At 51.6% G+C, this 13,130-nt stretch overlaps 1 protein-coding gene across 6 annotated transcripts in view; it reads left to right on the top strand.

Annotated features, from left to right (window-relative positions):
• Positions 1-13,130, top strand: part of Ulk4 (unc-51 like kinase 4) — a 379,759-nt gene that overhangs the window by 251,922 nt on the left and 114,707 nt on the right. For all 6 annotated transcript variants that reach the window (XM_004835115.3, XM_087210692.1, XM_087210691.1 and 3 more), the window contains one exon: positions 2,049-2,147. In XM_004835115.3, coding sequence (XP_004835172.1) covers positions 2,049-2,147 — 99 coding nt within the window. The remainder of the gene's footprint in view (positions 1-2,048; positions 2,148-13,130) is intronic.

The following is a 13,130-nucleotide window of genomic DNA, read 5'->3' on the forward strand; positions in this document are numbered from 1 at the left end:
GAAGCTCTCTCTCTGCCTTGTAACTAGGCTGTGAGGTCTGCCTCACACGTGGCACAGTTACGTGTGGGGATGGGAAGGTCTGACCGAACTGGCCTGGGCACGCCGTAGCCAGTAGCCTCCCATGTGTCCTCCGGGCTCCCTGGGGCTGCTGCAGGTGCCTCCTCTGTTCCTCTGCAGCGCCACCCTCTGCATGCTGGGCATGGAGCAGTGAGGAGCAGTATTAATCCTGGGCCTTTCCTGCTGGAAGCCAGCAGTGTTCTGTGATCTCCCCTACCACGCCCCGCAGTGCAGTGCCACTTAGATTTAAACATGGCTCATAGTGTTAGCGGCGACATCCCGGGTTTTATGCGTGCGACTGTTAAGTTTACGCTTCCACTCGGAGCCGTGCCTGAGGCTTGTGCTCACCCAGCCTGTGGCTCGCTCAGTGTGGCTACCAGATGCCCTCGGCCAGAGCTGAGCTCGGACTCCGCACCCCTGCCTACCCTGACGGCAGTCCTGCCCTCACCCTGCTCTGCTGACCGATGCCTGGGAGTCATCCTTGACATTTCCTGTTTTCTGTACTTCATGTCACCAAATACAGCAGCCTTTACCTTAGATGCCTAGCAAGTCTCTGTCCTCTCAGAACGTACCCTGGGCAGCCTAGGCGGCATCCTGCCTTCACGGTGCCCTGCCAGGGCTGGCAGCAGTGGGGAGCCAGGGTTGGGGCTGGGGCAGAGGTGGCTGTGTCTCCCGGAGACAGGCCCTGGCCGAGGTGACCCGACCCGACCCGATCCGACCCGACCCGAGAGGACAGACCTGGGAGCCCAGCCGCCAGGGAGGAGGTGTGCTGAGCAGGGAGATGGGGAGGAGCAGCGGGCAGGCTGGGTGTTGGTGCCTCCCGGGACGCCCCTGTGGCCGATGCTCTGCAGAGGTGGGTGTCCAGTGCCTTCCTGCACCGTGCCTCCCTTCTCGTCCAGCTGGACTTCCTCTCTCTGGAGCCCTAGGCTGGGAGCAGGTGACAGTAAGAGAAAGAGACCTGGTGGATCTGGCCCCGGTCCTGGTGGGAAAGCCCTGGGGGTTGCTCTGCTCTGCTGCTGAGGGTTGAGAGGAAGCCATGAGGCCGGGAGCCGCCAGCTGCCTGTCCTGGGTGTTTTGGTTTGGGCACGTTAACGTGTGATATGAAAAGCCCTCGTCCACGCCAGGCCTGCCACGGAGGCCAGGGAGCCACAGCCAAGATGCAGAGAGGTCCCGTCCTCTGGAACCGTGCCCCACTGAGGTTCTCAACCACTGCTCCCTGAGCCACAGAGACAGCTGTTCAGCCAGGCCCTCTGAACCCCGAAAGCAGCAGCTGTGGTTCTGTGCCTAACCTGACGCCCACAAGCAAACTGGCTTCCTTAGAAAGACCTGGGTCCCACTGACGATCTGAGGTGGCCAATGGAGGGGTCAGTACTGAATGTGGACTCAGAGGGAAGTGTGCGTCCTGTAGCAGCACAGGGTCTTCAGTGGGAGTGAGGCCTTCCGTCTCCTCCGCAGGGAGGTCTGTGCTGCTGGGAACCCCGGGAGGCGGGGTGTCCCGTAAGACCCTCCCTTCTTCCCCCCTTTGCGCCCGCTCCCCCAGCATCAGCCACTGTGCCAGGGAGGAGCACACACATCAGCAACCTATTCCTGCAGTGGCCGTGGGTGGGTGTCCCAGGCTCACCTGAGTGTGCGTGCACGCATGGCAGCGGGATGTGGTGTGTGTCCACTCGTGTGCAGGGAATGCGCAGAGATCCCGTTTGTGGTTTGGTGTCCAATTGGGTCGCCTGGCACACTCACCCACTACTGTGGGACCTCAGACAGGAGCCTGGGCTCCCCTGTGCCCAGTGCTGTAGCTCGGCTGGCGAGGAGACGCCCTGCCCGAAGCTCCGGCATGGCTCTGCCACTGCCTCATCGGCTGCTGGGCCGTGCAGGGCTGAGCTGCTCTCTGCTGCCCCAGGCCCAGACACTGCAGCTCCGCCTCCTCACTGCTCACCTGCTGGTTCCCCACAGCCAAGCCCGCTGACACCAGTCCCCTCTCTCTTCTGCCGCAGGTGCAGAAGTCCAGCTCGGGAGGGGACACGCAGGCGGCGGAAGACCTGCTGCTGCTGGGCAAGCCCCTGGCCGCCTTGGCCAGCCTGCTCATCCCGCTGGTGAGTCACTGGGGCTGGAGGGAAGCTACGGAATTTCACGAGCCCCCAAGTTCCTCCGTGGTTTTAATGTCCTTCACAATCAGAACCAAAAGAACTTTGAACATGTGGCTTGGAAACACTAAGATTCTACTTTATTTGGAAACTGGGAAGCTCATTCCTTTAGATAGATATTCAAGTAAGGCAGAGTTGCAAAACCAGGCCCGTCCGTCATGAACGTGAGGCTCCCAGGAGGCAGCAAGCCGTCGTTGCGGGTGTCCGTCCCTTCCCGGAGGTCTGGCCTTAGCCTGGGCGCAGGGCTCCCCAGGGCACAGGCGCAGGTTCAGGCATCGCACACTGGAGCTGCTAGACGTGGGAGGAAGGTGCGCCTTGGGGCAGCCCACAGGAATTCCCGATTGAGCTAGAGGAAGGGCTTTGACCAAATGCGAAGGCCTGTGAGGAGGCGGGGTGGCCTGGCAGCCTGGGAGCTCCGCCCTCAGGGGAGGCAGCGCCTGGGGCTGGAAGGCTGTAGGGCTTGGCTCTCCTGCCCTGCTCTGCGGAGGCTGAGGGCAGTTTGCATGAAGAGTGCTGTGGGCTTCACTGTCCAGCAAGTGAAGGTTTGGTTCAAATGAGTGAGGGAAGAAGGAAAAACGCACCAGTGCTGGTCCCAGCACTCAGGAGGCTGAGGCAGCCTGGGGAACGTAGTGAGCTAGAGGCCACCCTGAGCTACAGAGCCATCACTCCTGGGTTATGTTAGACAATATTACGCAAGAAAGAAAGCAGTCACCCGCATGACCAGCAGGCTCCCTGTGCGCTGTGGGACAGCCCAAGCCAGGCCAGACGTGCCTTCCCGGGGCAGGGGTCCTGACTCCCCGGGTGGCAGGAGGACGAACACAGGCTCCCCTGGGGACACGCCGCCGCATGTGGTGGCACGGAGTTGACGGAGAGAAGCCGCGGACGGGGGAGGCGCGCCTGCTCCGAGCTGCTGGCTTTATTGCGATTGGAACTCCGTTAAATATTGTCAGTCTTGATCTTACCATCTTACTCTGCGTTTTCTTTCTAAATGTGGTTAAATGAGGCATAGGAGGTGTAAAGTTTATTGCAAAAGCTGTTGAAAGCACAAAGGAAGGATTTTATAATGGTGAAGAATAAAACCCGAGGGAACATATAGCTGCATCAAACTTCGGAGTGTGGAGCTGTGTATCGAAAAAGAGAAGGAAACACGGGAGAAAACCAAGACAACTTACTGAGACACTGAGCGGATGGGGCAGAACTGAGGCTGGAGGGCAGGGCTGGCTCAGCGGCCGGTGGCTGAGTCTGACTGCTGCCTTTTGGAAAACCCCTTCAGGAGGAACCTGGCCTCCACAGGGTTGGTAATGTGGAGCAGAGCGGTGGGACTCATGCTGGGCACTGGCACATGCGCGTAACACATCTTGGTTCTTTCTGTCTCTTTTGCCCCCTTCTCCCCCCACCTGATCGGCTTGCTCATCTCCAAGAATCTTTTTTTTTTTTGGTCCTGGGGATCGAACTCGGGTCCTTGCACTTGCACAGCAGGCGGTGAAACCACTGAGCTAAATCCCCAGCCCCTCCGAGAGTCTTATTAGTCATTATTTATTGTTAATTCCTCATTTATTTATTTATATTGCAGGTTTCTCATATAAGAGAAATCATGCAATATTTAACTTGCTGAGCCTGGCTTATTTCACTCAGCATGATGGTCTCAGGTTCCATCCGTTTACCTGTATATGCCATGACCATATTCATCTTTATGGCTGAGTAATACTCCATTGTGAATAATGTCACATTTTCTTTATCTTTTCATCATTGTCAGGCATCTGGGCTGTTCCAGAGCTTAGCTGTTTCAGTGAATTGTGCTGCTGTAAACATGGATGTGCATGTTGTGCTACAGAACAATGTCTTCAGTTCTTTTCGGAGTATACCCAGGAGAGGTATAACTGTGTCAAATGATATTTCGACTTTTAGTTAAAAAAAACTCTGCACACTGATCTACAAGTTATACTAGTTTATATTCCTGCCAACAATGCACTAGGGTTCCTTTTTTCCTGCATTTTGCGTGTGTGTGTGCGCTTTCTCGATGCTGGCCATTCGCACTGGAGTAAGATTGGAATCTCAAATTAGCTTCGATTTACATTTCCCTAATGGTTGTTAAAGTTGTTAAATATCTTTCGTATAACTGTTGGCCATTTGTGCTTTTGTTGCATGTGGGACTAAAGCTGAACCTCTGGCCTTCACTCTTTTCTCTTTTGAGACAGGATGTCACTGAGTTGACCAGGTGGGGCTTAGATGTACACAGCAGGTATAAAGCCAAGTGCGGTGTCTGCGGAAACTCTGGAGTGGGCATGAGCTTGAGGTGGGGTCTCGGGTGGGCTGGCGAGGACAGGAGCAGCTGTGGCTGAAGGCCAGAGTTGGACACGGGGTAGCAGGTGCCCAGGTGGAAAGCTCAGAGAGACATCCGAGAACTGCCCGCCTCTGGGGAGAGAGCGCTGCTCCTGTGATATAGATCCTTCCCCGCTGGTCACCCCTGCTGTCCTGAATTCCCCTGCGCCTGCGCACTCACTGTGAATATTTGCCTGGCTAAAGCAGGGAGTCAGACTGGCCTGAACCTTGTCAGCTGTCTGCCCCGGTACTCCCGGCGCAGCCTCTTCTCTGTCCAGCGTGGGGACCTGGCCCTGCAGTCAGGGCCAGGAATGACCCAGGATAAAACCCTGCTCTGGATAGCTGGTCTTTCCCTCTTTCCGAAAGACGCCTCTGAGGGGAATAGGTGGGTCAGGTGAAATTTCCATTTTTAGTTGTTTGAGGAATCTCCATGCTGATTTCCACACTGGCTGTACTAGTTTACACTCCCACCAACAATGGGAGAAGGGTTTCTTTCTCCCCACAGCCTTGCCAGAATTTTTTACTATTTTTATTTTATTTTTTTTGGTGCCAGGGATCAAACTCGGGTCCTTGTGCTTGCACAACAGGCAGCGAAACCACTGAGCTAAATCCCCGGCCCCAACTGTTTTATTTTTAATGATAGCCATTCTTTCCATGTATAGCAGCATAGTTTATAATAGCTAAATTGTGGAAGCGGCCTGTAAGTCCATCAACAGATGAATGATAAAGAAAATGTGGCTATTGTACGCAGCGGAGCACTACTCTGCTATAAAGAAGAATAAATTTGAGGCATTTGTAGGAAAATGGATGTACCTAAGTTTGGGCTCTCTTATATGAGGAACCCAAGATATAAATAGCAAAATAAAATATAGAGAATAAACAAGGAGGTAGATCTTTTACATACAGGAAAGGGACCAAGAGATGCCGGGGCTGGGGTATGAAAAGAATGAAGTTGTGTGTGCATGCGCCAGCTCCCACGGTGAGCTCCTCAGCGTGCACCTCGGGCATGGACTGAGAGAGAGGTTGGCCTTGGAGGGGTGGTCCCAGCTCCTCGGGCACTCTGTTACTGGTAACCCGGTCACACTTAGGTTCCAATCTGCTGGCCGGATGTCTGCCTAATGTGTGTGAGCTGTGTGTTGTGTGTATGAGCTGTGTGGTGTGCGTGTGAGTGCATCACCAGTGTGTGTGAGCTGCGTGGTGTGTGTGTGAGCTGTGTGCGTGAGCTGTGTGGTGTATGTGAGCCATGTGGTATGCGTGCGTGCCACATGGTGCAAGTGTGAGCCCCGTGGTGTGCATGTGAGCCACATGGTGTGCATGTGAGCTGTGTGGTGTGTGTGGGCTGCATGGTGTGCATGTGTGAGCCGTGTACTCTGTGTGTGAGCCACGTGGTGTGTGTATGTGTGTGTGAACCACATAGGGTGTGTGTAAGCCATGTGGTGCGCGTGTGAGCTGTTTGGTGTGAGTGTGAGCTGTATAGTGTGTGTGTGAGCTGCGTGGTGTGTGTGTGCATCCATCACCAAGGCCATTAGGTCTAAAGGTGGCTGTGACCAGAACATCACCATCTGCCTTCTCTGGCAGAGATGGGCACGTTTATAGCTGTGCATCAAGTGAAGAAAAGCAGGGATGGGTCTCTCGACGCCCTAAAGCGGAGCAGTGCAGACCAAAGATAAATTTTGTGATAGTTGTTGCAGATGTAGGAGGTCACAGGATGAGGGCCTAGAATTGCTCTCCTGTAGGGAAGAGTAAGCAGACCTGGCTTCCTCTGACTTGGATAATTTTGGAAGCCTGAAGGCAAGAGAATGAGCTTACAGTTTTTGAGATTCTTTCCAGATGTGGTCCTGCGAAAACAAACTGCTTCTCCTTGAGAAAACATGGAGGCTGCCCCCCATTGTTTATGGAGCACAGAGTCCTCCCCATCCACTAGGGTGCAAGTCCAGACCTCCAGTGAATGGCGGGACCCGTGGCCAAGCCACAGAGACAGAGAGCTGGTCCCGACTTAGGGACTGACCCGGGGAGCTTCACCCTTATGATGGTTTGAAAGCCATGTGCATGCAGTAGAAACTGCCTGGAGCACTGTGCCTTCCTGGGCTGGCGAGGTGCCATGGGACAGCTCCCAAGACACTGAGTGGCAGCAGCCACAGCGCCAGCAGCTGTGTGGTCACAGCGAGCGGCCAGGCTACCACATGGCACGTGCTGCCCTGAGATCGGGAGGGAGGGCCCCAAATGCACCTCCGTGTGTGGTGTTTTCCACCTGGGAGGTGCTCCCCAGACACAGCCCGTGTAACGGGGGAGCGTGTGCCCGTGCTTTCTCCTGCCTGCGCCTGCCTATGGCAGAATTGAACTGATAAATTAAAGACAGTAACTAATAATAGAGCCGTTCCAACAGTGCGTTGTAGTGGAGTCGTGCAGGCGCGGTCTCTCTCCCAGGGTGCCTTATCGCACGGTGCTTCCTTCCTCCTCTGCTGGCGTGAGATGGTCCAGGCCCCGAGTGCCAGATGGAGGAAGGACGCTGACACTGGCTGTTCCCGACTGTCCTGTGGGTCCCCGGGATGTGGCCCTCTGTCCTGTGCACCCACCCAGGACACCCAGCCCACTGTTTCTCATCACTGGATCATTGTCTCTGGGTCACATCATCCTTACCTCTCCGTGTTTCTCTTGGATCCCGTGTCCTGCTCTGTTCTGCACCCCCGCTGTTTTGAGGCCTTAAAGATGCTGTGCTTTCCCTGGCCTCTGCCGCCTCTCCTTGGACGAATCCTCCTTGGTTTTCAGGTCTTGGCATGAAACTCTCTTCTTTGAAGAAGCCACTGAGACCCCCGAGGGCTGACCCCAGCCCAGCTGCATCCCTAGCCTGCTCATCCCTAATGCTCCTCCTACGTGGAACCCAAATCCCTTGCCTCTGCCTCGGTTTCTCTGACTGGACCAGGAGCCCTGTCTGTCTGCTTCACTCAGTGCCCGGTACAGAGAAGGGGCCCACACAGTGCTGGTGTGGGAAAGGACGCCAGGAGCTTCCAAGTGTAGCACAGCCTCTCATCGTAACTGAGAACGATGAGACCGAGTCCGATAAGCAGAATACAAGCGTGGCCAGTTCCTCTGAGACCTCACTCTTCTACTTAGCCGAGCCTGCCACCTAGTCAGTAGAAGAGGCGATGATGAACGAGCTCCCCTGCTTTAAACCCTGCCCTCCCCATGGCGGCATCTGCCCTGATGTTCTCTGGGGAGCTTGTTTCAGACACGACCCACACCCCATCTTTGATTGACCAGAAAGGACACAAAAGGGCAGTTGGCGCTGCCCAAGGACTCCTGTGGTCTTGAAAAGTGCTCTGTTTAGTAACTGCGCTCTGTACAACCAGCCCAGGACCCCAGAGCCCTGGAGAGCACAGAGCCGATGTCTGCATCCCTACCTCTCCCCTCAGGGGTCCCCAGGCACTGCCTTCCAGGTCTAGGTCTGGGAGCTTTAGGAAGGAATTGCAGGGCTGTACTCTCCCATTACTGCTTATGCCTTCCTCTTGAAGTGGTTGTAATGGAGCAACGTGGCTTTCAATAGCATTTTGTTGTTGGCAAGGCTGCGTGCTCTATGCTGAGGAGAAAACTTTCATTCAGGCACCTGAAAACGACTCCTCCAGGGAAGCACTGCCACCCGAGGTGGCCCACACTTGGGCATCCTCCCTGTCCTCTTTCCAGCCCCCTCGCAAGTGATAATGCTTTAATATGCATGCGTTTCCCTAACAGAACAGGCCTGGGCTGCAGGAGACCTAAGAGAAGGCAGTGGCAGGAGCTGCAGAGATAGAAGGGAGAATTGAAAATGGAACTGTGACAGCTGGGTCCAGCCAGAAGCCATGTGTAGTTCATTAACAGGTTCCTCAGGGTGCGCCTCATTCCTTGTCCCCAGTACACTTGCCTTGACTTAAAAAACAGGATAATAGTATCTTGTATAATTAATAGTTGAATTTTTAGGTGCATCAGTGAGGAAGTTGTGTGTTAATAGCACTTTTATGAGGTAAGATCCTAAATGTTAACCATTAGCACCAGGTCAGGATGCATCAGAGTTTTAGTGTGGGTTTATACTTCTAGTCTTCAAAGATGGAAGCTGAATATGGAATATAAACTGGTACATTAAAATGTAAACTGCCATTTATCAGATGCTGTCTTAGTTACTTTCTCATTGCTGGGACAAAATACCCAACACCCACAATTTAAAGGAAAAAAGGTTTATTTTGGCTCACAGTTTGTAGAGGTTTAGTCCATATTTGACTGGCTTCAAGACAGGGCAGCATGGCAGCAGAGGAGAAACAGTCCATGGCAGGGCAAGCAGGAAACAACAGCCTTCCTCCTCCTCTCCCTTTTTTATTCCATCCAGGCTGTATGCCTATTTGTTGGTGCCACCCATAAACAAGGTGGGCCTTCCCACCTCAGTAAGTCCGTCATCCACATCCAGAACTATGCTCAGCCAGTCAGTGGACTAATCCAGTGTCACACACCCATGTTCGTTCCAGTCACTCCCAAGAGCCCCATCTATGAGCATTTGAGGCTTGGGGCGCGGGGTATGAGCCATAACAAGAGCCTTAAAAACATACATTTTAATTTATATTTTTGAATTCTAAATCTAAAAATTAAGCATAGGAAATAATCAGAATTATAGAATTATATGTCTAAACAAATATATTCATGACATTTTTAGTATCAAAAATTTTGTTAGTAACTTACATGTTGCTCAGTTGGGAATTAATTAAATCCAATTTTTAAGGTAGAATTCTGTGAAACCATTAATAGTTTTCCAAACATACTGAAAAATATGGGACAATATTTTTAGCATAAGGTTAAATATCTGAATATTATGTGCTAATTAAAAAATGTATTTAAAAGAAAAGCATACATAACTTGAAAATCTTATGTAATTTAATATACAGTGCTACCTCAGTTGTCCAACAGCTCAATGCTTAAATCCACTACTTGAACAGCAGAGTTCGAAAAAGATCTGCTTGGTATTTGTAACTTTGCTCCATAGATGAACTGAAAATCCGATCTGCAAAAGCCTGCAGGAGCGGAGAGCGAGTCACATGTCACCCTCACCTTGGACACAAAGGGGGATGCTCCAGCTGAGCACTGCTCTCGCCCAGACAACACACAGTGCTCGTGTAATGTTGGGGCCTCAGAACCAATTATTTGGTTTTCCATTACTTGTTTCGGGAAAAATATGTTCAGTTCTCAAACTTTTCAGTGTTCAAACACAAATTTGGAATGAATTGAATTCAACAGCTGAGGTATCACTGAATATTTAAAATCAGCATTATCCAATAATTCATAGGTACAGATGTATATATCCAGCTCATTAATAATTAATATTTATACACACGGGGTAGTCCTTGCCCCCTCTCCCCTCGTATCAGGAATTGAACTCGGGACCTTGCGCTTGCCAGGCAGGCGCAGTGCCACTGAGCTATGTCCCTGGCCCTTGGTAGTCCTTGTTTTACTTGGTTCCTTCCATTAGGCACAAACACAGTTTGACAATACCAGGCCCCCAAACAGCACGGTCCAGATCTCAGTTCCCGCAGTGTTGTGACAAGGTTAATTCTTGTAGGAGCTATGAACTTTGCTCCCAGCCCTTCATCAGCAAATCGTTGCGCAGGTAACATCATTGGCATCCTCAGTGACCAATCGTGTCACCTGTTCTAAGCCTGCCAGCCATTGGCCACTGTGTACAGATGTTTACGGGCAGGCAGCAAAGCATGCAGTTGTGCAGTCTTCTTGCTCCCACGGGCTAAACCCATGCAGGTAGAGAAGTGGAAACTGAATGAAGGGATTGAGCTCAAAGATGGTGGAGCAGAGAAGAAGCCAAAGGCGATCCAGCAGGGAGCGAGGTTGGAAGGGCGTCAGCAAAGCCCCTGCTGCTGTCACAAGTGGCTTTAGATGCAGGGCCTTGAAGCTCCATAGCAGCGTGAAGCTCCCCGCACAGCCCCCATGACCACATGTGTTAAGGTCCCGAGCAGTCTAAGGAAATTCACATTTTAGCAAGTTGGATCCAACCATATATTTAAAGAATAGATGCATTAGGAAATGGGATTTACCCTAGTGGTGCAGACTTGATTTAACGTTCAAATAAATAGATGCAGTGTACTACATTAGTAAACTAAGAAAGAGAAACCAGATGATCCTCTCAGAAGATAATAATCTAACACCTGTTTTTCGTAGTCCCAGATAAATGCATCTAAGAAAAGTTATAGTTACATCCTGTTTAAGGGAGAAAGACTTAATGTTTTCTCCCCAAGATCCGAAATACAAATAAAGACGCCCTCTTCCATCTGGCCAGTGCAATCAAGCAAGAAAAACAAAACCACCCTGTCGGAAAGGAAACAGGAAAGTGACATTAACAGAGATCACATGTCTGTCGAAAATGCAGTGGGACCTACAGAAAGTACTAGATATAATAAATGAGTTTGTCATTGCTACAGTAAACAAGATTAGTATACCACAAAATCCTATTTTTGGCAATGAAGAGTTGGAAACTACAATAAAATATAGTACTATTTAAAGTAACAAAAATATGAAATAGAGATAAATCTAACAATATGAAAACTGTAAAACATTGATAAGCAGAATTAAAGAACTTCTGTATTTATGAGGCAATGTACCTCCTTACTGGAGAGACTCCTTGTAGCTTTTTGTTTGGGTTTTGTGTGTGTGTGTGTGTGTGTGTGTGTGTGTGTGTGTGTGTTTTCACAGTTCAGGGGTCAAATCCAGATCCTCGCGTGCAGTAGGACAGTGCTGGCGAACCGTTCAGAGCTTTCAGTAACACAGAGCCCGCTGCAGCCCGTGTGCCGTAGGTTTGCCACCGCTGGACTAGGAAGTCCCCCTCTCCAACACCAAGCTTCCTCCTCCTCCTTCGGGACGGCTGGACACAGACCTCCCCAGCCCGACCTGGAGGCTCAATGCGATCCCCTTCACAGTCCCAACCTCCTCTTTGTAGAAACTGATCAGCAATTTCTAAAATGTACACGAAATAAAAAGGACTGTAGAATAATCAGTACAGCTGTATTATTTAGTTTTGTATTGCTGCAACAGAATTCCAGAGGCCGCTTCTGAAGTAGAGAGGCTCGTGCAGCTCACGGGCTTGGGGGCTAGAAGGACAGCCTGCCACAGCGCAGGACTCACGGATGCCGCTCACAGGAGAGGCCCCAGGTCCCCTTCAATCCAAGCACAGGAGTGGCCCTGACCCTCACCCACCCACCTGCTGGGCCATGCTTTTCCATGAGACCTCAAGGGGGTGCTGCTGGTATCAGGCCGTAGGCACGACTGACAGAGAGCAACGCTGGAGGGCTAAGGTCACTGCACCTGCAGACTGGAGTGCAGCTTCTGCCATCGAAATAGTTCAGTATCTGTGAAGAGAGCCTTGGCTTCGGTGTCCTGCTTGATTTCGTGGATTTGGTTGCTGTATACTTTAAGTGCATGCAGCTTGTTACACATCAGCTACACCTCCAGAAAGCTGTTGATAACATGTGTGGGCCCATGACTGTCACAGCTTCTGCAGTTTCCTTTTGTGGGTGGGAAACCCCAGCCCTCATGTTTCCCACTTGTGCAATGGGAAGGGTGATCCCAATGTACTGAGGGCCCTGTTTCTCGGTAGCTACTTCTGACTGCTCTGGAGCTGCCAGCTGCTGTTTGCTCTGGTTCTGGTCTGCTGAGATATGTCTGTCTTTAAAAGGTTTCTTGTTTGAGATGAAGTCTCACTATGTCACTCAGGCAAATCTCAGATTCATGGGCTTGGGTGATCCTCCTGCCTCTGCCTCCCAAGCAGCTGGGGCTGCTGGCAGGTTCCACTGTGTCTAGCTTCAAAGTCTGTATTGTTTTATTGTAGGAGTGTGTGAGTTACACATTGTGAACTTATATGTCATTGTTGGTGGAAGCACATACTGACTTAGTTTCCAGCCTTGTCCTCAGATCACTCGTAGCAAGCACTCAGTAAACAATTTAGCTTATGAATAAGGTCTCCCGGGCCCCAGATTCTGGCCCTGACCCCCTTCCCTCCCTTCCCTGATCCCCACATCATGTTGGCACACAGTTTGCTAACCCTGGGTGCTCTCACAGGGTCACAATAAACAGACTCTCCCTGTGTCCTTCAGAGGACTTGAGATCCCTTTAATTAGAGTTAGAAATACAAGTCCTGGGCTTGGTTTGCCTCCCTGGAGAGTCGACATAGGAATGTGCCTGCCTTCCTGACAGTCGGAAGTGATGCTCAACAGTGACACTCAGCCTTGGGACAGGGCACTCCGGGGTCCAGGACATGGAGCCGGACAGGCTGTGTTTGGCCATGGCCTCAGGAGGGCTCCGAGCATCTCACCCCCGGCAGAGGGCCCTGGTGCCTGGTACCCACAGTGCGGCCCTGCTCTACCCAGTCGGGAGGTGATGTCTACATTGTGTGTTTAGTCTTCAGCATTGAGTGTTTTCCCTATTACAATTCTTTTATCAGTTTTAGTGAACAGTGAGTAACTTTTTCTCTAAATTTAGGATCTCAGATCGCAGGGTCCAGTCTGCTAGGTGGCTGCAAGCCTCTTGGGTGGTTCAGAAGTGCCCGTCTCACTGTCTTCCTGATGGGGCTGGTGCAGGAAGAAGCCT

This window comes from Heterocephalus glaber, unplaced genomic scaffold (genome assembly GCF_053883595.1).
Source record: "Heterocephalus glaber isolate CG9 unplaced genomic scaffold, H.glaber_assembly_v1.0 deba00001175, whole genome shotgun sequence".
Taxonomy (NCBI): Eukaryota; Metazoa; Chordata; class Mammalia; order Rodentia; family Bathyergidae; genus Heterocephalus; species Heterocephalus glaber.